The sequence below is a fragment of the Mchenga conophoros genome, linkage group LG6 (assembly GCF_057382185.1).
Source record: "Mchenga conophoros isolate Kocher_MC1m ecotype Shallow Benthic linkage group LG6, M_conophoros_male_GT1.1, whole genome shotgun sequence".
Classification (NCBI taxonomy): domain Eukaryota; kingdom Metazoa; phylum Chordata; class Actinopteri; order Cichliformes; family Cichlidae; genus Mchenga; species Mchenga conophoros.
In genome coordinates, this window is record NC_140531.1 from 21,414,367 (window position 1) to 21,436,086 (window position 21,720).

Consider the following 21,720-nt stretch of genomic DNA (forward strand, 5'->3'; position numbering starts at 1 on the left):
GTTGTGTTGCCATCGCCCAAGCCTCGTTTTGTCCCTCGGGATCGCCGGCCGCTTTCCGGGCCGTCAGCTGGACATCATTGCCGTCGGGGTCGGTCCCCTGGACCTTTGACCTCCGACCTGCTGTGCTTTCGACCTCCGGGTCGGCCTCCTGAACTTTTGTCTTCTGACCTGCTGTGCTCTCGACCTCCGGGTCGGCCCCCTGAGCTCATGGGTTTTGGACTGCTGGACCGTTGGCCTCCTGGTCGGCCTCCTGAACTTTTGGATTTTCTTTGGTTTTGCTGTCGACCTCCGGGGCGGCCTCCTGAACTTTTGGATTTTCTTTGGTTTCGCTGTTGACCTCCGGGGCGGCCACCTGAACCGCTTCGCCATGCGCTCCTGTTCTGCCGGGTTCGTGGTCGCCCTCCTGAAGATGGGTCTCGGATTTTTGTGCCCTTGTTGTTTTTGGCCTGTGTGCTTCTGGTGCTTTGTTTTTGGTTTTGTTTCCGGCCCTCCTTCCTGGTCCCCCTCCGCCCGCCCTGGGTGGGTTGTTGTGGTTTTTGTGTTTGTTTTCTGGTTGTTTTCGGGCGTCTGGAATCCGCCCTTAAGGGGGGGGCTCTGTCACAGGCTGGGTCTCTGACCCAGCACTCTGAGTTTTCTTTGTATTTTTTGATATGTTATTAGTTTGTGTTATTTCCTATTTTGCCTTTAGTTTAGGCAGTTATTGGTTATTGTTCCTGGGTTTTCTATGTTTTGGGGTTTGGTATTTATTCATCACGTGTTGGGTCTGTTGAGTTGTGTTGTCATGTTTAGTTGTTAGTATTTCCTGTTTTATTTTGACAATGTCATGTGTTCTTTGTTCATTGTATTTAGCTTTCTCTCCTGGTCCTGTCATTAGGTTTATGTCTGTCAGCTGTTCCCCCATGTGTCCCCACTTCCCCTGATCACCTCATGTCTGTATTTAAGCCTTTTGTTTTCTTCATGCCATTGTCGGTTCGTCTGTTTATCTCACCAGGGTCACAGTTTTAGTCATGGTCTTAGCCTGTTTACCTCACCTCAGTCATAGTTCTAGTTTTCATCTGTTATGTATTATTAGTCTTAGTCATGGTCTTTGTGTCATGCGGCGGCTGTGTGAAGGCAAGAGAGGACCCAAATGCACGGCTCTAGACACACGGGGATGAACTCAAAGGCCGGTCTTTATTAACAGGAACATAAGAAGTCATATAAAACTATACTGGGAGCAACTAAAAGCTGAGGCGCTGGGAAGACACGGAAAATGCACACAACCTAGAGGGACGACGCAACACAGAACAAAGGGACACTCTGACATAAATACACAGAAGGTAACGAGGGGAGTGGGAACACACGGGGAACACAGCTGAAGACAATTACTCATGGCCGAGCAGGGAGGACACGAAACTGACGATACTGACACCAAGATGTGGACCTTAAACACAACACAGTACACAGAGATGAGCACGGAGAGAGAGAGGCAGAGAGAGAGGCAGAGAAGAAGGATGAATACGAGGGGATGAGGAGAACACAGAACACATAGGGTGGGAACACGGTACCAGAGCAGACACCACAATAAAACATGGACACAGAGGGAATCCAAATACCAAACCAAACAATCCAATGGACATAAGAAACAAAATACAAAACTACAGAAAAACTAAGAACACTGGGTCAAAATGACCCAGGACCATGACAGTACCCCCCCCTCAAGGGCTGGCTCCAGACAGCCCAAACACAGGAAAACAAAACCCAAACAGAAAACGACCCAGGGTGGGCGGCGGGGGCCTAGGACGGAGGGCTCGGAACAAAAAACAAAAACGAACAACAGAAACACAGGAGCACAAGACCAAAGGTCAAAGAAAGTTCAGGGGGCCAACCATGCGGAAGGCAACGGCGGAGACATGGAACCAGTTCAGGGGGCCGACCATGCGGAAGGCAACGGCGGCGATGCGGAAACAGTTCAGGAGGCCGGCCGTGCGCAAGGCAACGGCGGCGACGTGGAAACAGTTCAGGAGGCCGGCCGTGCGCAAGGCAACGGCGGCGGCGAAGGAGACAACGGAGCAGTTCAGGAGGCCGACCGCGCGGAAGGCGGCGGCGAAGGAGACGACGGAGCAGTTCAGGGGGCCACCCGCGCGGAAGGCAGCGGCGGCGGCGAAGGAGACGACGGAGCAGTTCAGGGGGCCGACCGCGCGGAAGGCAGCGGCGGCCCTCCAGTCTCAGGCGTGCTGGCCATGGCCTGGTGGGCACAGGACCAGACGAGGCAGGACCAGACGAGGCAGGACCAGACGGTGGCGATGCGGGGGCCGGACCAGGCGAAGCACAGGCTGAGGCTGGACCAGACGAGGACGAAGACTCGGAGGCCGGACCAGACGAGGACGAAGACTCGGAGGCCAGACCAGACGAGGACGAAGACTCGGAGGCCGGACCAGGCGGAGCTGCAGAGGCTGAGGCCGGACCAGGCGGAGCTGCAGAGGCTGAGGCTGGACCAGGCGGAGCTGCAGAGGCTGAGATCGGACCAGGCGTAGCAGAAGCACAGGCTGAGATCGGACCAGGCGTAGCAGAAGCACAGGCAGAGGCTGGCCCAGGCGTAGCAGAAGCACAGGCAGAGGCTGGCCCAGGCGTAACAGAAGCACAGGCGGATGCAGCTGGACCAGGCGTTGACGAGGCGGTCGCAGGTGGCGGCTGGACAGGCTCCTCGGGCCCTCCAGCTGACGTGGCAGAAGGCTGAACGGGCTCCTCGGGCCCTCCAGCGGAGACAGGTGGCTGAACGGGCTCCTCGGGCCCTCCAGCGGAGACAGGTGGCTGAACGGGCCCCTCGGACCCTCCAGCGGAGACAGGTGGCTGAACGGGCTCCTCGGGCCCTCCAGCTGACGTGGCAGAAGGCTGAACGGGCTCCTCGGGCCCTCCAGCGGAGACAGGTGGCTGAACGGGCTCCTCGGGCCCTCCAGCGGAGACAGGTGGCTGAACGGGCCCCTCGGACCCTCCAGCGGAGACAGGGGGCTGAACGGGCTCCTCGGGCCCTCCAGCTGACGTGGCAGAAGGCTGAACGGGCTCCTCGGGCCCTCCAGCGGAGACAGGTGGCTGAACGGGCTCCTCGGGCCCTCCAGCGGAGACAGGTGGCTGAACGGGCCCCTCGGACCCTCCAGCGGAGACAGGTGGCTGAACGGGCTCCTCGGACCCTCCAGCGGAGACGAGGAGGTGCTGGCCGGGCTCACTGGAACCCCCAGCGGACAAGGTAGATGGCGGCGTGGGAGCCGCGGAGTCCTGGATGAGCTCATCCGAGCTTCCAGCAGGAGCTGATGTAGAGCCAGAGAGGTTTGGGACCCCTGGCTGAATGTTAAGCCGAACAGAAGACCGTATTGCTATCGGGGACTGGGCCAATGGTTCAGGTGCGAGCTGAGCTACTGGAGATGCGGATGAGAGTGGGAGCTGAGCTACTGATGGTGGTGAAGTAGATAACTGCACGGGAGACTGAACTGAGGGCGTCTGCACTGGCACAGGGGACTGAACTGATGTCTGTTGTAACGGAGGTGGTGAGAGTGGAGTAGGCAGTGGAGTTGATGACTTCACAGGAGAATGAACCAGAGGTGAGTGCACAGGAGACTGAGCTAGAGGTGGTAGTGATAGTTGAGGGGAAAGTGGAGCTGGTGATTGAGTGGATGACTGTGCTAAAGGAGGCTGCACTGGGGACACTGGAGACTGCACTGGGGAAAGCAGAGCTGCAGGAGACTGCGCTAGAGACTGCAGTGATGGTTGTAGTGGAGGTGTGACGGGTGGAGGAGTGGCTGAAGTGGCTGCGGGTCGGGCGGCTAACGGCTCAGCTACAGAGTGTATTAATGGCAGGGTTATGGGTCGAATGACTGACTGAGGGGCATCCTGTGCAGCTGAGTGCAATGATGGGTGTGGGAGCGGATGTAGGACAGGTGGCAGTGTCAGTTCCCCTGGGCCTACAACGCAGTTGAAAGGTGCAGGCACCTGCTGGACACCAGTCGCTCCCACCTGAGGAGTAGGTACAGGTGCAGAGACTGGCTGGGTCCTGGCGGGCCCCACCTCAGCGGTTGGCACAGATTTCGGCAGGGACTGGGCGGCTGCTGTCCCCACCCGAGGAGCCGATACGGGTGCAGGGACCAGCAGAGCCTCAGTTGACCCGGAAACCGGAACAGGGACCAGCTGGGCGCCAGCCCCCCTCACCTGGGGAATTGAGACAGGTGCAGGTGAGTGCTGGGCCGCAGTTATCCCTAGAACACAAGGGGCCTGGGAGGCGGGCCTAGAAAGAACAGTCTGCAAGAGATCGATTCCCTGCCCTGAGTGAGCGGATGAGGAACAGCGCTCTGACTTCGTAGCGTTAAGTGTACTAAAGCTGTAGCTTACAGGCACTAATGCATCACCTTCAGTGTGTACAGACTCTAGAGAAATGTGATCAGCTGATGCATCAACAGTCTTAGAGCTTCTTTCTTCGGAGCTAACCGTACTTATACTGACAGAGGAGGGGTTAATAGCCGATGTAAACATAGGTCTGTGCACCGGAGAGGCAGATGAAACAAAGTCTTTTACCACCGGATCGCCGGAAGCAGTAAACCTAGGGTAAACAGTGGTGGGTGTAGAGCCCCCTGACTCAAGAACATTTGAATCAGTACATACGTCAGAATGGACAATCCCCGGGGGTGATGGCTCAGAAGCAACGAGCTGGGGTCGAGCTATCACAGGAACATTTACAGTCTTGGATTTTACTGTTTTACCATCTAAGGGGGCAGGTAGTAAAGCCCCAGGGGTGAGCTTAACTGCAAAACAATCATCCTCAGCAGACACACAGGTAAAGGGCACAGAGACAGGTGTCTCTAACTCAGGAAATGCTGACTTCGAGTTTTTAGACCTAGGAAACACTAGCGAAGGATGATCTTTCTCGAATATGAGTCCAAACGTAGGAGAAACTGTCTCTGAGTTGACCCTCCGGGCAGTACAATGGTTCATAAGAAGTTCGGGTTCAGATTCAACGTTTACAGACCGTGAGCCTTTAGCGTCTACGGCAAGAGTCACAGAGTTTGCATTCCTGCATTCAGAGTAGTGAGAACTAGCCTCAGAGTGAACAGAGAAAGTGTCTTTGTCACTCACCCCAGCCGGCTGCCCAGTAGTCCCGGAATCCGACTGAGGAGAGGACCGGCGACGGCGTCTCCTCCTTAATGAGGGAACGGAGGTGACGGGGAAAACCGGTGATGATGCGGGGGTGACGGTCTCCTCTTCATCATCCGACCACATCGCTGCTAGGAGAGCAGCGGGAGAGCGACGGTCAGAGCTGAGAGGGGATGGAGAAGGGCTCTGCGGCAGCGGCGCCAAAAAACCCTCTCGTTTTAGCAGCTGCTGTTGCGACACCGAGAGCCCCGTCTGCTGCTGCGGTACCGTCGCGGCGAGCTTAGTTTGCTGCTGCTGCGGCGGCTGATGGGCGGAGATCTCCGTCTGCAGTCGCTGTGGCGTGGAATCCCGGGAACGGACATTGTCTGCCAGCTCACGGGCTTGTAATGCCTCCTTAGCTCGGCTCAATTCGTCGATAAAGCCTTCATAGCAGGTGAGCTGCTGAAGGAAAGGGTTTCCCTCGATTATTGCCTTTATGGCGTTAAGTCCGACGGAAATTGTCCGTGAGTCCGAGGCGTGGGTTATTCGTTGCACCAGACTCTGTACACGGAGAATATCTCCCTCACGGGCGGAGCCTGCTGGGTCCATTTCGTGGTTGCGTCGTTCTGTCATGCGGCGGCTGTGTGAAGGCAAGAGAGGACCCAAATGCACGGCTCTAGACACACGGGGATGAACTCAAAGGCCGGTCTTTATTAACAGGAACATAAGAAGTCATATAAAACTATACTGGGAGCAACTAAAAGCTGAGGCGCTGGGAAGACACGGAAAATGCACACAACCTAGAGGGACGACGCAACACAGAACAAAGGGACACTCTGACATAAATACACAGAAGGTAACGAGGGGAGTGGGAACACACGGGGAACACAGCTGAAGACAATTACTCATGGCCGAGCAGGGAGGACACGAAACTGACGATACTGACACCAAGATGTGGACCTTAAACACAACACAGTACACAGAGATGAGCACGGAGCGAGAGAGGCAGAGAGAGAGGCAGAGAAGAAGGATGAATACGAGGGGATGAGGAGAACACAGAACACATAGGGTGGGAACACGGTACCAGAGCAGACACCACAATAAAAACATGGACACAGAGGGAATCCAAATACCAAACCAAACAATCCAATGGACATAAGAAACAAAATACAAAACTACAGAAAAACTAAGAACACTGGGTCAAAATGACCCAGGACCATGACACTTTGTTTATTATTTTTCCACCACAGTCATAGTTTAGGTTTTGGTCTCAGTACCATTTAGTATTTTGTTTCTTAGTGTTTTGCCTGTTTGTTTTTGGTCTCTTGGTTCATTTCCCTGCCGGCATCGCATTAAAGGTTCACCTTTCTGTTAATCATTACAATTCCTCGTCATCATCTGCTTTTGGGTCCTGTTTCCACACACATCGGCGCACCCCGCCGTGACACCAGCATTTTCAGTTTGTTGTATTTTGGTATTTATCTGTGATATTATTTATGTTCTGATTGTTTAGTTATCGTGTTTTGAATATTATAATTCTATGTTTCAGTTTATTCTGGTTTAGGGTTTGTTCTTAGGGTTTGTGTTTTGTGCCTTCGTGTTTAGTGTAGCTTTAGTTCAGTGTCACGCTGTCGTCTTTCTGAACTGTTTCCTGTTTTACTTTGAAGGTCCATGTCTTACGTCATTGTATTTAGTTTTGCTTCCCCCTCGTCTCATCACGCTCATCAGGTCCAGCTGTGTTTCCCACATGTGTGTAATCGCCCTGTGTTCTTCAGTGTGTATTTAAGTTGTGTCTACTTGTGTGCTGTTTGCTGGTCCGTCTGTGTATCTACTGTGTGTTTGCCCTGCTGTCAACCTTCATGTGCCTTCGCCCACCTTCCTCCATGTTCTGCTCTGCTGTTTTGTAGTTTAGTTTCTCCCAGTGTAGTTTATCTTTAGTTCCGTTTTGCCATTTTCTCCTTGTGTTTTATGTTGCAATAAACCTCGTTCGCATCTCAGCGAATGCCTGCTCTTGGCTCCTCATTTATGCCTCCACACGGCTCACCCCGTTTTCCGTGACAATATCAGTGTTTGCCAGCCACTGGAGAAATGATTAGGTGTGCCCTGGAAGATCATCTGGTTCCACCTGATTAGTACTCTAAGCAATGGGCATGAGTAACAGGCAGAACAATTACTTTCTCTTCCACTAGAGGGCAGTAATTAAATAGGTTGCCAACTCCCAGTAAAACAGAAGGACAGGAAGAAGAAATTACATAATAGTCATGCTGTGAGACCACGCAGGGCGTAATAGCAATAGATGAATAGTTGAAAAGAAAAAGTAGTCAATCTGATCTGGGTTCTGGAGAAAATTCTGACCAAGATGAAGGCCATAACATGACTAGTGGTCAGAACGAGGCAAAAAAGGTATACTGGGGACCAGTGTTGGTCAAGTTACTTGAAAAAAGTAATCAGTAACTAATTACTGATTACTTCCCCAAAAAAGTAATCCCGTTACTTTACTGATTACTTATTTTCAAAAGTAATTAATTACTTAGTTACTTAGTTCCTTTTTAAAAACACGATTTACAACCTGAAGAGGCGATAAAGCGATAGATCTTTCAGCCCAATTCTACTTTTTCTGCATAATCCATCATACAAAATGTAATCAAATGGAAAAGTCTCTTTTTTTTACTTGTTTTATTAGTTTTAATCTTTAAACTTTATGCATCAAGCAAAAATTTAATTATATGCAACATTCTCTGACTTGAATAAATTAGTTTAACATTTAAACCTATTTTCTGCACATTCCAGCACATAAAATAAAATATTTTTTGTGTTTACACTCAGTCTTTCAAATAGATGCAAGTAAAACACAGCAGAAAATAAATAAAGTCAAAGACTCAGCGGTCCTTTTGCTCTATTTTCACCTGTAATGCAGGAGTGGCATAGGCAGAGGTTTACCCTGGTGCAGGTGTGCTGCGGTCAGTTGAAGAATCCGCGAGTTTCTCTGTGAATTTCCCATTACATCGTTGCGCACTCGGTGCTTGCTTGGAAGTTTAGGGGGTTTTTTCGCTGTAAAAAGAAGTTTTCTTCCCACGCACAACGGACGCTAATGTTTTTGTCACTTTTTATGGAATCAAACTCAAAGTAAGGTCAGTACTTCCACGTTTTAAACGCTGCATGCTCATACTCTCTCCCACAATCGATATATGATCCATTGTTGATCTGCACACAGCTGTTGTCACTAAAGGCGCACTGGCTTACGTCACTGTCGTGAGACATTCTCGCAAAAAATCACGGTTTTAGTAACGCAGTAACGCAGCGTTCCTACGGGAAAGTAACGGTAATCTAATTACCGTGTTTGCAATAGTAATCCCTTACTTTACTCGTTACTTGAAAAAAGTAAGGGATTACTATTGCAAGATTACAGTAACGCGTTACTGCCCATCTCTGCTGGGGACACACTGAATCATTTCCACCACGGATTCTCAAGGGAAAATTATCAATATGCTTTTTGCAACATTTTGTTTGGTTGTGTGCTGTGTGATTTTTCTAATGTGAAATATTGGCCATGGCTCCAAAAGTTTGAGAAACACTTCTTCATATAACTAGAAAGTAATGCATATTACCACTGTAGGTGTCCACCCTATAGTGTCTACAAACTGGTAAACAGATGGAAATACCTCGCTATTATTACAAATCAGGAGATTTCGCAGCTTAAGCAGTTGACAAACAACACCCAGTTTTTTCTTAATGACTTGCTGTTATAGAACAAAGGTACATTAACTTTATTTAATAGATAAGAAGACAAAAATCAATTAAAGAACATCAAGAGCAAGTCCTGGTTTATGGAAACCGCTCGCTATTGTTCTCTCTCTCTCTCTCTCTCTCTCTCTCCGACTGTCGTCACCTCCAACGTTTTCAGGGGTTTCTAAACAACCAAATATCACATGTTGCCATATAATCTTTTGATTGGTTGACAGGATAAAAGTCAGCAGCTTGTTGCTATTTAATTGTGCTGTAGCAAAAGTGTTTAATCAGGTGTGTCCTTAAATATTGCCTAATTGTGTTTCCTCTTATATTAAGATGAGGATGTTTACTAAGAATTATAATTTCCCAACAGTTACGCAAATGAGATTAAATCATCTCTTGCAACTGTGTATAAAAAGCTCCACTGTCAGTACAGCATTACCACAATCATCCACATCTCTGAGACAGTCTGCTGAAGTTGTGAAGACCTGACGGTAACATTTCTCATCAATCCTTTATTGCTTCTGTGTTTTCAATGTAATGTTGGTGGAATGGTGATTTGGCTGATGGTTTTGACCACATCTCATCAAAATTATTGTTAACAGGTGAATCACTGAAACCATGATCAAGGTTGTGTTTCTGCTTGGATGCCTGCTGAGCCTTGCTCTGGCAAATCCTGTAAGTGTAATATGACTGAAGACTAAATTAATGTTTTAATATAAAATGTATAACTATATCTTGTACTGTGTGTGGAATCGTGTCACCAGAGACTGTATCAGTGTTCCTGTACTGTTATATCCAAACAACACATTTGCATGTATTTTTTGTTTTTTTTAAACAGATTGACTCAGCACACGAGCGTGATGCACGTTCTTCATCTAGGGAGGGGGTGAGTGTCATCTTTGTCTTTCTATGTTTGAACATTAGACACACTGGACTCTCCAATATTATCATATCCAAAGAAAGCCATTCAACAGAGAATGCATTATCCCATGTAATAATATTTATTACTTATTTTCTTGCAGACTACTGGGACTAACACAAGTTATCTTACCCTGATAACAGCTCTTCTACAGAATCCAACACTTCTGCAGAATCCAACGCTCCTTGCAGCGATTCTTGCCGCTATACGATAAGCTGCTCCTTCACCAACAGCTATTACTGTTACAAAGAATGAATTGAAAATGAACCAACAATGAATAAAAACCCATGTTGAACGGCATCATTGTTTTTCATAATTTATTCACACAGATTATTGAAAATCTCCACTTATTTTTGAATGACTTGGTCTTATAGAGAGTTTAAAAAAGCTTGCACGATTCATAGGTCAGTGTTGTGGCTTAACAGAAAAACAAAAATCTTTTGAAATTCTGACTTATTTTCAGAAAGCAGACCATTTTCAATGCAAAATGTCTTACTCTCTACTCTTGCTCAGCTGATTAATGCGCCACGGTGCAAAAACACATTGAAAAAGGGGTGGCTGGAGCTTAGGAGGTAGCACAGATCATCTACTGATTAGGAAGGTTAGTGGTTGAATCCCTGGCTTCCCCAGTCTGCATGCACAATACTTGTCTCAAGTTAGTAACCCCAAGTTACTCTGATGCATCCATTGGAGTATGAACGTGTGTGAATGTTAGCTAGGAAAGTTAATATGGGTGAATGTGGCATGTTGTATAAAGCAGGGAGAGTAGAAATGCACTATATAAGAATCAGTCCACTTACCAAAGCAATACAGCAGCTATTAAAGACAAAACTGAAGATAAAGAGAACCAAAGAGAAGCAGCAACCGAAGGCTCTGTAGTAAATGCCAAGAAGAACATCTGAAGGGAGGAGACACAGTATTTGTGATGTTCATGGTGTATAGACTTAAGTATTTCAGTCAAAGCATAAAAAAAATGATGTTTGTATATAAAATGATGTCAGGTTATCCAATTAGTACTGAGCTGCTCAAAATTGGGCACTAAAGATAAAAATGTTTGTAATACTTAAACAGTTGATGTCATATTTTTGTAAAGACCCACCCACATTAAAGGTGAACGTCTGCAATTCTGCAATAGTATCTCAATTGTTTGATTTAAAATTCCCTGTGATTGTGTACAGAGAAAAAATGGCAGAATCTGTGTACAAAAACTTGTGCCTAACCATACAATACAATGGTGTTTGTGAAAAACAAACAAACAAAAAAAATACATTTTGAGTTTAACTGATTTTCACTGATGAACTTTATTTGGCAGCTACTAAACGCAACAGTGATCAGAAAGTCAAAAGTCAAGATTCAATTTAGAAAAGAGAAAAAGTAAAGCAAAACAAGCAACATTGTCCTGGCGTCATAAATGCAATGCTGGCTTAAAACCACTCTTTGGTTTTTTAGTTTCCTTTATGATTTCAGGGAGTTATAATGGATGCAGCTGTTGTAGTAGTTGTAGCAAGTGCTTGTAGGAAGGCAGAGAGAAGCTGCTGCAGGGAGATGTTGTTTGTTGGTCATCTCTAGAGAGAAAAATATCCATTTTACAGAACATTTTACAGAAAGTGATGTTCAATAAGATGAATAGATAAGTTGAGAAAAAGTTAAGATACAATAAGATGAACTAAAACGACAGATTCATCCAAGCAAATAAAAATTATCCTTCACAATCCGTGCACAAAAAATACTGAGAGTAAAAATGTTATTTGTACAGCTGCAGCAGACTGTCTCTGTCACAGCTGCAGAGGCAGATGTGTGGGATTTTAGAAGAATGGGGACCCAAATGCAGACATGGATGCGGGAGAATGTTTTGAACAGAAAGCGAGCCTTTATTTATGGATGATCAATACTGCAAACAGGTGGAACAGAGAAAACTAACAAAACCTAAACTAGGGAAAACTAACCATAAACATATAACCTGAGGATTGACCAGAACCAGGGGATGAGGAACCAGGAAACACAGGAAAGCTGATGGAGAGAATGCTGAGGCAATACAGGGACGTCATGCAGAGGTAACACAGGAGGGAGACATGGCTCAACCTAATGAACATGACGAGACAGGGAGGAAGGAAAACTGAATACAATAACATAAGACACGGACCTTCAAAGTAAAACAGGAAACATAGCGACTGAACACAAGATAGTAAACTTAACAAAGAGACCGGGGAGACAGAGAACATAGGAACGTGAAACGTGGGATGGGAGGGCACCGAGTAGACAACACAGGACACAGGGAAGCCAAATACCAAAACCTAAGAACTAGAACTCAAGAAATACTACTGAACTAGGGAGCTAGAAATACTAGGACAGAAACCAAAACACTAACAGTGAAAACCATGAATAACAAATAATCAAGAAACACAAATTAAAGAGATACAGAACACTGGGTCACCAACTCAGGACTGTGACAGTCTCAGAGAGAAGGAGGTTGTTGTAGTGAGATTCTGAATGTTCAGTGCAGGAAGCATCCAAACAGAAATGCCTTCAGCATGGTTTCAGTTATTATACCTGTTGATAAAAAACAAACAAACAAAGACATTAAAGACAATAAGATAGCAAAATGACAAATACATCAATTAAAAAACAAAACAATTATCTTTCACAATCCTTACACAAGAAATGCTGAGAGTAAAGATTTAATTACCTTAAGTTGTAAGGCTGCAGCAGACTGTCTCAGAGAGAAGGAGGTTGTTGTAGTGGTGTTCGGGATGTTCTGGATGAAATAATACAGGTCAACAGATTTGTCCAATACTTCAATGTAAACATTAATCTTTATATCTGTCACGGTCCTGGGTCATTTGACCCAGCATTTTCAGTTTGTTGCATTTTGGTATTTATCTGTGATATTATTTATGTTCTGATTGTTTAGTTATCGTGTTTTGAATATTATAATTCTATGTTTCAGTTTATTCTTAGGGTTTGTGTTTTGTGCCTTCGTGTTTAGTGTAGCTTTAGTTCAGTGTCACGCCGTCGTCTTTCTGAACTGTTTCCTGTTTTACTTTGAAGGTCCATGTCTTACGTCATTGTATTTAGTTTTGCTTCCCCCTCGTCTCATCACGCTCATCAGGTCCAGCTGTGTTTCCCACATGTGTGTAATCGCCCTGTGTTCTTCAGTGTGTATTTAAGTTGTGTCTACTTGTGTGCTGTTTGTTGGTCCGTCTGTGTATCTACTGTGTGTTTGCCCTGCTGTCAACCTTCATGTGCCTTCGCCCACCTTCCTCCATGTTCTGCTCTGCTGTTTTGTAGTTTAGTTTCTCCCAGTGTAGTTTATCTTTAGTTCCGTTTTGCCATTTTCTCCTTGTGTTTTATGTTGCAATAAACCTCGTTCGCATCTCAGCGAATGCCTGCTCTTGGCTCCTCATTTATGCCTCCACACGGCTCACCCCGTTTTCCGTGACAATATCAGTGTTTGCCAGCCACTGGAGAAATGATTAGGTGTGCCCTGGAAGATCATCTGGTTCCACCTGATTAGTACTCTAAGCAATGGGCATGAGTAACAGGCAGAACAATTACTTTCTCTTCCACTAGAGGGCAGTAATTAAATAGGTTGCCAACTCCCAGTAAAACAGAAGGACAGGAAGAAGAAATTACATAATAGTCATGCTGTGAGACCACGCAGGGCGTAATAGCAATAGATGAATAGTTGAAAAGAAAAAGTAGTCAATCTGATCTGGGTTCTGGAGAAAATTCTGACCAAGATGAAGGCCATAACATGACTAGTGGTCAGAACGAGGCAAAAAAGGTATACTGGGGACCAGTGTTGGTCAAGTTACTTGAAAAAAGTAATCAGTAACTAATTACTGATTACTTCCCCAAAAAAGTAATCCCGTTACTTTACTGATTACTTATTTTCAAAAGTAATTAATTACTTAGTTACTTAGTTCCTTTTTAAAAACACGATTTACAACCTGAAGAGGCGATAAAGCGATAGATCTTTCAGCCCAATTCTACTTTTTCTGCATAATCCATCATACAAAATGTAATCAAATGGAAAAGTCTCTTTTTTTTACTTGTTTTATTAGTTTTAATCTTTAAACTTTATGCATCAAGCAAAAATTTAATTATATGCAACATTCTCTGACTTGAATAAATTAGTTTAACATTTAAACCTATTTTCTGCACATTCCAGCACATAAAATAAAATATTTTTTGTGTTTACACTCAGTCTTTCAAATAGATGCAAGTAAAACACAGCAGAAAATAAATAAAGTCAAAGACTCAGCGGTCCTTTTGCTCTATTTTCACCTGTAATGCAGGAGTGGCATAGGCAGAGGTTTACCCTGGTGCAGGTGTGCTGCGGTCAGTTGAAGAATCCGCGAGTTTCTCTGTGAATTTCCCATTACATCGTTGCGCACTCGGTGCTTGCTTGGAAGTTTAGGGGGTTTTTTCGCTGTAAAAAGAAGTTTTCTTCCCACGCACAACGGACGCTAATGTTTTTGTCACTTTTTATGGAATCAAACTCAAAGTAAGGTCAGTACTTCCACGTTTTAAACGCTGCATGCTCATACTCTCTCCCACAATCGATATATGATCCATTGTTGATCTGCACACAGCTGTTGTCACTAAAGGCGCACTGGCTTACGTCACTGTCGTGAGACATTCTCGCAAAAAATCACGGTTTTAGTAACGCAGTAACGCAGCGTTCCTACGGGAAAGTAACGGTAATCTAATTACCGTGTTTGCAATAGTAATCCCTTACTTTACTCGTTACTTGAAAAAAGTAATCAGATTACAGTAACGCGTTACTGCCCATCTCTGCTGGGGACACACTGAATCATTTCCACCACGGATTCTCAAGGGAAAATTATCAATATGCTTTTTGCAACATTTTGTTTGGTTGTGTGCTGTGTGATTTTTCTAATGTGAAATATTGGCCATGGCTCCAAAAGTTTGAGAAACACTTCTTCATATAACTAGAAAGTAATGCATATTACCACTGTAGGTGTCCACCCTATAGTGTCTACAAACTGGTAAACAGATGGAAATACCTCGCTATTATTACAAATCAGGAGATTTCGCAGCTTAAGCAGTTGACAAACAACACCCAGTTTTTTCTTAATGACTTGCTGTTATAGAACAAAGGTACATTAACTTTATTTAATAGATAAGAAGACAAAAATCAATTAAAGAACATCAAGAGCAAGTCCTGGTTTATGGAAACCGCTCGCTATTGTTCTCTCTCTCTCTCTCTCTCTCTCTCTCTCCGACTGTCGTCACCTCCAACGTTTTCAGGGGTTTCTAAACAACCAAATATCACATGTTGCCATATAATCTTTTGATTGGTTGACAGGATAAAAGTCAGCAGCTTGTTGCTATTTAATTGTGCTGTAGCAAAAGTGTTTAATCAGGTGTGTCCTTAAATATTGCCTAATTGTGTTTCCTCTTATATTAAGATGAGGATGTTTACTAAGAATTATAATTTCCCAACAGTTACGCAAATGAGATTAAATCATCTCTTGCAACTGTGTATAAAAAGCTCCACTGTCAGTACAGCATTACCACAATCATCCACATCTCTGAGACAGTCTGCTGAAGTTGTGAAGACCTGACGGTAACATTTCTCATCAATCCTTTATTGCTTCTGTGTTTTCAATGTAATGTTGGTGGAATGGTGATTTGGCTGATGGTTTTGACCACATCTCATCAAAATTATTGTTAACAGGTGAATCACTGAAACCATGATCAAGGTTGTGTTTCTGCTTGGATGCCTGCTGAGCCTTGCTCTGGCAAATCCTGTAAGTGTAATATGACTGAAGACTAAATTAATGTTTTAATATAAAATGTATAACTATATCTTGTACTGTGTGTGGAATCGTGTCACCAGAGACTGTATCAGTGTTCCTGTACTGTTATATCCAAACAACACATTTGCATGTATTTTTTGTTTTTTTTAAACAGATTGACTCAGCACACGAGCGTGATGCACGTTCTTCATCTAGGGAGGGGGTGAGTGTCATCTTTGTCTTTCTATGTTTGAACATTAGACACACTGGACTCTCCAATATTATCATATCCAAAGAAAGCCATTCAACAGAGAATGCATTATCCCATGTAATAATATTTATTACTTATTTTCTTGCAGACTACTGGGACTAACACAAGTTATCTTACCCTGATAACAGCTCTTCTACAGAATCCAACACTTCTGCAGAATCCAACGCTCCTTGCAGCGATTCTTGCCGCTATACGATAAGCTGCTCCTTCACCAACAGCTATTACTGTTACAAAGAATGAATTGAAAATGAACCAACAATGAATAAAAACCCATGTTGAACGGCATCATTGTTTTTCATAATTTATTCACACAGATTATTGAAAATCTCCACTTATTTTTGAATGACTTGGTCTTATAGAGAGTTTAAAAAAGCTTGCACGATTCATAGGTCAGTGTTGTGGCTTAACAGAAAAACAAAAATCTTTTGAAATTCTGACTTATTTTCAGAAAGCAGACCATTTTCAATGCAAAATGTCTTACTCTCTACTCTTGCTCAGCTGATTAATGCGCCACGGTGCAAAAACACATTGAAAAAGGGGTGGCTGGAGCTTAGGAGGTAGCACAGATCATCTACTGATTAGGAAGGTTAGTGGTTGAATCCCTGGCTTCCCCAGTCTGCATGCACAATACTTGTCTCAAGTTAGTAACCCCAAGTTACTCTGATGCATCCATTGGAGTATGAACGTGTGTGAATGTTAGCTAGGAAAGTTAATATGGGTGAATGTGGCATGTTGTATAAAGCAGGGAGAGTAGAAATGCACTATATAAGAATCAGTCCACTTACCAAAGCAATACAGCAGCTATTAAAGACAAAACTGAAGATAAAGAGAACCAAAGAGAAGCAGCAACCGAAGGCTCTGTAGTAAATGCCAAGAAGAACATCTGAAGGGAGGAGACACAGTATTTGTGATGTTCATGGTGTATAGACTTAAGTATTTCAGTCAAAGCATAAAAAAAATGATGTTTGTATATAAAATGATGTCAGGTTATCCAATTAGTACTGAGCTGCTCAAAATTGGGCACTAAAGATAAAAATGTTTGTAATACTTAAACAGTTGATGTCATATTTTTGTAAAGACCCACCCACATTAAAGGTGAACGTCTGCAATTCTGCAATAGTATCTCAATTGTTTGATTTAAAATTCCCTGTGATTGTGTACAGAGAAAAAATGGCAGAATCTGTGTACAAAAACTTGTGCCTAACCATACAATACAATGGTGTTTGTGAAAAACAAACAAAAATCCCCCAACACATTTTGAGTCTAACTGATTTTCACTGATGAACTTTATTTGGCAGCTACTAAACGCAACAGTGATCAGAAAGTCAAAAGTCAAGTCAAGTCTATTATTACAAATCAGGAGATTTAGCGGCTTAAGCAGTTAGCAGACAACACCCAGTCTGACATCCTTTTTTTAGGGCCTGAGCACTGACAGTGTGAAGGCCCTATTGCATGGCTATTCAACTAAGATGTTAGTTGGGCCAGATTTTCAAACCGAGGAATTTATCTGGGCCAGATATTTTTTTGCAGCCAGTAAGCAGCAGATCATGATCAATTTCAAACCCACACAACATTATTTAAAAACAAGTACTTTTTTTAAAATTCCTTTTTCCTCTGTAAATCTGGTGACCTCTCACAAATGCACACCAAAAGGTCCATTAAAAAAAAGGGAGCTACAACTAAATTAATTTTTTGCACATTTGAAATAATAATTTTAAAAAAACACATTTTGATAATTCCCTTTCAAATTAAAATAAATGTTTTGCTGACCACTCACTTTTCCTGCCACGGATGGAGCCCCATCCGTCACAAGCAGTGGCGTGTCTAGAAAATTTTTGTTGGGGGGGCCAGGTAGGGGCACAGATTTGGAGAAGGGTGGCAGATTTAATTGGCAGATAATGTTTAAAAAAAAAATTCTACCAACCCTTAACCATAATTCAATAATCCTATAAACCTAATAACCAAATGCACTTTTAACTCTTATTAGAATGAGATTTTAACCACTACGGTGCAAAGTTTTTAGATACTGCGTTGATAAAGTACAAGAGATACAATCAGTGCTTTGTCAGTGTTTACTCAGCATTCAAGGACAACAATATTTGCATAGTATTTTTACTGACATATAGTGCACATATGTTTTGGGCAAAAACATTTTTGAAAATTAAAATACGAACATTTGTAACAAACAATTGACAAATTAGCCAATGCCAATGCAAAACTTTATCTGCCTGTTAAAAAAAGAAGATAATCTTCTCACAAACTGGTGTTTGATTTTGAAACAGGAAAAAAGTGGGGAAACAACTGAAAAGACTAACATTTGAATGAAACCTGAAAGCAAGTAAATACTTTCTATGCTGCCTTATGGTAAACTTTGGTAATATTGATAAAGAACAACACTGGCTGATGATAAAATACAGTCAGCTGGCATGGTGACACTGCCAGTATTAACCTGCAGGGCTGGACTGGGACAAAAAAATTGGGCATTTTTACTACAGACCGACCCACCAGGTAGTAAAGCCATAAAGACTTTGACTGAAAACAAACCCTGTTGTGACAGTGATGTACAGTCTTGTTGGTATATGTATGATTTCTATACATTTTACGTCAGATAAAAACTTTGGTTGTAAGATTTAGATAATTATTTAATAAAAACTAGGTATTTTAAATGAGAATAAGAAAGAAAAGTATTTCTTTGTGCCCACCTTTCCCTGTTAATGCCCTACCTGGCCCCCTGGCAAAACTTTTCTAGACCCGCCCCTGCACAGTTACCAGCTGTCAGCTACATAAAAAAGGATCCTGGTGTTATTTGTCTCTCAGAAACAGTTCATAACTTCCCTTCAACTCATTCATGTCACCTAAAAGGTAAACCTGTTTCTCCATCACCTGTTCAGCTCTGATGGTTCAGTAAGGACATCTCCTGGTTTCATCTTCATGTTTCCCTCTCACCACATATCTAAACAGACATCATGACCAGCAGCTTTACAGCTGTGGCTCCAGCAAACATCAGCTGATACTAGAAATTAATATTAAATACATTCTAACAACAGCCGATCAAGCTTAAACGTGCTGCTGTTGTTTAGCGCAACATCTGCTGGTTTCCTCTTTCTGGCGCAAAGTGGGCGATAAATAAACAAGAGAGAAAAGCCGATCAGCTGATCATTGATCAGTTTAATGATTGAAGTAGCAACAGGAGAGGGAGGGGGAGAGAATGAGAGAAGAGGCAGCTGTGCAGCATAAAGACAGAATAAATCCAGCTTTGTGTCTTTTTTCCATTCTAGCTAAAGTCCGGGACAAACTGCGTCTCTTCTCAGCTCAATACGAAACGTGTAATATTTTCTCTGAATGAGGGACCATTCCATTTTTTTAAGGAGCCGTTGGCAACTCTACTAACCTTATGAATAAAATAAAGTTCACTATCAGTAACATCATAGCACCCACCCAGCTGTATAAAAACTCCGTCAAACTGGCTAGAACGCAGTATGAGTTATTGCAACTGACAGTAAAAAGTCAGCAACATGAAAATAAACTCCACCTAAACTTGGTTTATATCTGACCCAGATAGACTGCAGGTCATAACTTCTTACCTGAAGTTCAGTTCACCTGACACTCGGACTGGTGGCTGCTTCGGGTCTCTCCTCCTGCCTCCCCTTCCCTCATCCACCTGTTGCCTCTGTGGAAGCTCCGTCATAGCCACCACCAAACAACGGAGTTATTTCTACACATCGACCTGCATCTGGCCAATCCACCACCTCTCATTGTTCATGCCGTTACAAAAAAAATAAAAAATAAGTCACTGGGGATATGCCCGGTATGCCCGATGGCCAGTCCAGCTATGTTAACCTGCAACCAAATCTGCAGCTCCATACAGCAATGTTACGACTTAGATTATATCTTATAACGCATAACTCTTATGTTAGCTGCCCTCAGTAGCATACTGTCTGAAATATTCCACAGCTGCAATAATTCTTTAAGTGTTATTTTTTTCCTTGGTATTCTAATTTCACCGAAGTTTACTAAACTCAACAAACTTGATATTACTTACCGGGACATTTATTCTGTCCTCATTTTCTTTCACCGAAAAATTGTTTCCTGCAGTGCCATCTTTCGTGCTTGGCTCTCCTACCTTTGCTAACGTGATGCGCATAGCGCAGAAGCGATGCTGCATTCACTTACACTCAGATATCTGAGCGTCACCGTGAAAACATAATCGGACATTTGATATTTGATTGAATTTTATTGTTTTGCCTTTGGGGTGGCACCTGGGGTGGCCAGTCTGGTTTGGGGGGTGGCCTGTGCCCCCCCAGGCCACCCCGCTGGACACGCCATTGGTCACAAGTACACAGACATGCTTCATATCCAGACCATTTTCCTCAAAAAGAGCTGAAATCTTCTTAACCCTGATGCACCCGCCAGGGGGAGAGCGGCAAGGTCAGGGGATGCGGGTCCCCCACAGAGGGAGGGAGGGATGGAGGGAGGAGGTCGGGGTCGCGAGATTCCCCCCCCCCAGGGGATGGGACGGGATGGGAAGGGAGGGCGGGGCCGGGGGATGCCGGTCCCCCGCGGAGGGAGGGAGGGATGGAGGAGGTCGGGCGGGGCCGGGGGATGCGGATCCCCCGCCGAGGGAGGGAGGGAGGGAGGGAGAGAGAGAGAGAGAGAGACATGAGTTTGACAGAGAGCACACGTGCAAGCACGGACGATAAAGTCTTGTAAAAGGTGGCCGAGAAACACCCCGGCGAGAGCACAGCGCGTTGCGCGGAGAGATGATAAGAGCGCGGATGGCGGGTACTAAGCGCGTCGGGGTTACGGGTTACAGAGGCGATGTCCGGGCGCGTGCCGTACTACAACGACGACAACAACGGCAACAAGGTGCCAACGAGAAAGAAGAAGACGAAGAAGACAATGTCACGCACTAGACCGTGGGAGCCAAAGAGCACTAAGGTCGGTACAGGCGGATCGCAATCGCCGGCGGTGTCCTCCTCCTCCTCCTCCCGCTCACCATCACCATCGCCATCGCCAGCGCATTTGGCGTACGCTGCATGGTCGGCTCCAGTCGCTCCGTTGTTGCGACCGGCCACGTTTCGCTATCGAGGGCTAGGGGTCGAGGAAGACCAAGAGCAGCGGCGGCGGCAGCAGCAGCAGCAGCAGCAGCTACAGGAGAACTTGGAGGAGGACGAGAGTGAGGAGGAAGAGGAGCAAGAGGCCGAGGGGGACGACAACGACGACCCGACGGCCCGAACGCTCGCAGACGACGAGGAGGAGCGCTACTCAGAGGATCAGGAGGACGAAAACGATGGGGTGGATAGGTATTTCGGGGAAGAGGATCGCGGTTACGAAATGGCGTCGCAACTCTGCCAGGACGGCGGCTCGCAAGGCGAGTCGAACCGCCGAGAGGGAGAGGAAGAAGAAGCAGGCGCCGACCCGGGGCAGGGGACTCGGGAGATTTGGCAAGAGGACGACGCCGGCCGCGCTGCAGGTGGCGTTCATGATCCTGGGCGCGATCCTGGGCGCGATCGCGGCCGCGGCGCTGTCGGTGAAACTCGCGACGCGGATGTAGCCGACGATTACGACTACGACGATGACGAAGAAGACAAAGACTATGAAGAAGAAGAAGAAGAAGAAGACGAAGACGTCCTCGCCGATGATGATGCGCTGCGGGACTGTTTTGATCACGCGGACTGGGAAATGTTTCACGTGGCCGCCAGAGACATTGATGAATACACAGACTCAGTCTGTGGATTTATCAGGAAATGCGTGGAAGATGTCGTCCCATCCAGAACAGTCAAATCCTTCCCAAATCAAAAACCCTGGATTAACGGAGATGTTCGCGCGGCACGGAACACCGCCTTTGCCTCCGCGAACACATCGGACTACAAACACGCACATTACCAACTCCGGAAGACGATCAAAGCAGCCAAACGTGAGTACAGGGACAG

The 21,720-nt window shown here is 45.1% G+C and overlaps 1 protein-coding gene and 2 long non-coding RNA genes across 3 annotated transcripts; 2 read left to right on the forward strand and 1 right to left on the reverse strand.

Annotated features, from left to right (window-relative positions):
- Positions 1 to 205: 205 nt before the first annotated feature.
- LOC146572558 (uncharacterized) lies at positions 206 to 5,962 on the reverse strand. Its single transcript, XM_085278489.1, has 3 exons — positions 4,633 to 5,962; positions 3,676 to 4,182; positions 206 to 403 (listed from the first exon to the last, which is right to left on the reverse strand). Exons 1-3 carry the CDS (start codon positions 5,731 to 5,733, stop codon positions 206 to 208), a joined length of 1,806 nt encoding a protein of 601 aa, XP_085134615.1. The 5' UTR covers positions 5,734 to 5,962.
- Positions 5,963 to 9,277: 3,315 nt separating this feature from the next.
- Positions 9,278 to 10,051, forward strand: LOC146572559 (uncharacterized). Its single transcript, XR_014892919.1, has 4 exons — positions 9,278 to 9,323; positions 9,435 to 9,507; positions 9,671 to 9,718; positions 9,855 to 10,051. It is a non-coding gene; the product is annotated as an uncharacterized LOC146572559 (long non-coding RNA).
- A 5,247-nt stretch (positions 10,052 to 15,298) lies between these two features.
- LOC146572560 (uncharacterized) lies at positions 15,299 to 16,072 on the forward strand. Its single transcript, XR_014892920.1, has 4 exons — positions 15,299 to 15,344; positions 15,456 to 15,528; positions 15,692 to 15,739; positions 15,876 to 16,072. It is a non-coding gene; the product is annotated as an uncharacterized LOC146572560 (long non-coding RNA).
- The last annotated feature ends 5,648 nt before the right edge of the window (positions 16,073 to 21,720 follow it).

Coding starts and splice junctions, on each gene's coding strand:
- LOC146572558 (XM_085278489.1), bottom strand. CDS start 5,733: ATGACAGAACGACGCAACCACGAAATGGACCCAGCAGGCTCCGCCCGT. Junction 4,183..4,632: donor CGGGGATTGTCCATTCTGAC/GTATGTACTGAT, acceptor TCAATTCCCCAG/GTGAGGGGGGCTGGCGCCCA. Junction 404..3,675: donor TGCAGTCTCCAGTGTCCCCA/GTGCAGCCTCCT, acceptor ACCCATCTTCAG/GAGGGCGACCACGAACCCGG.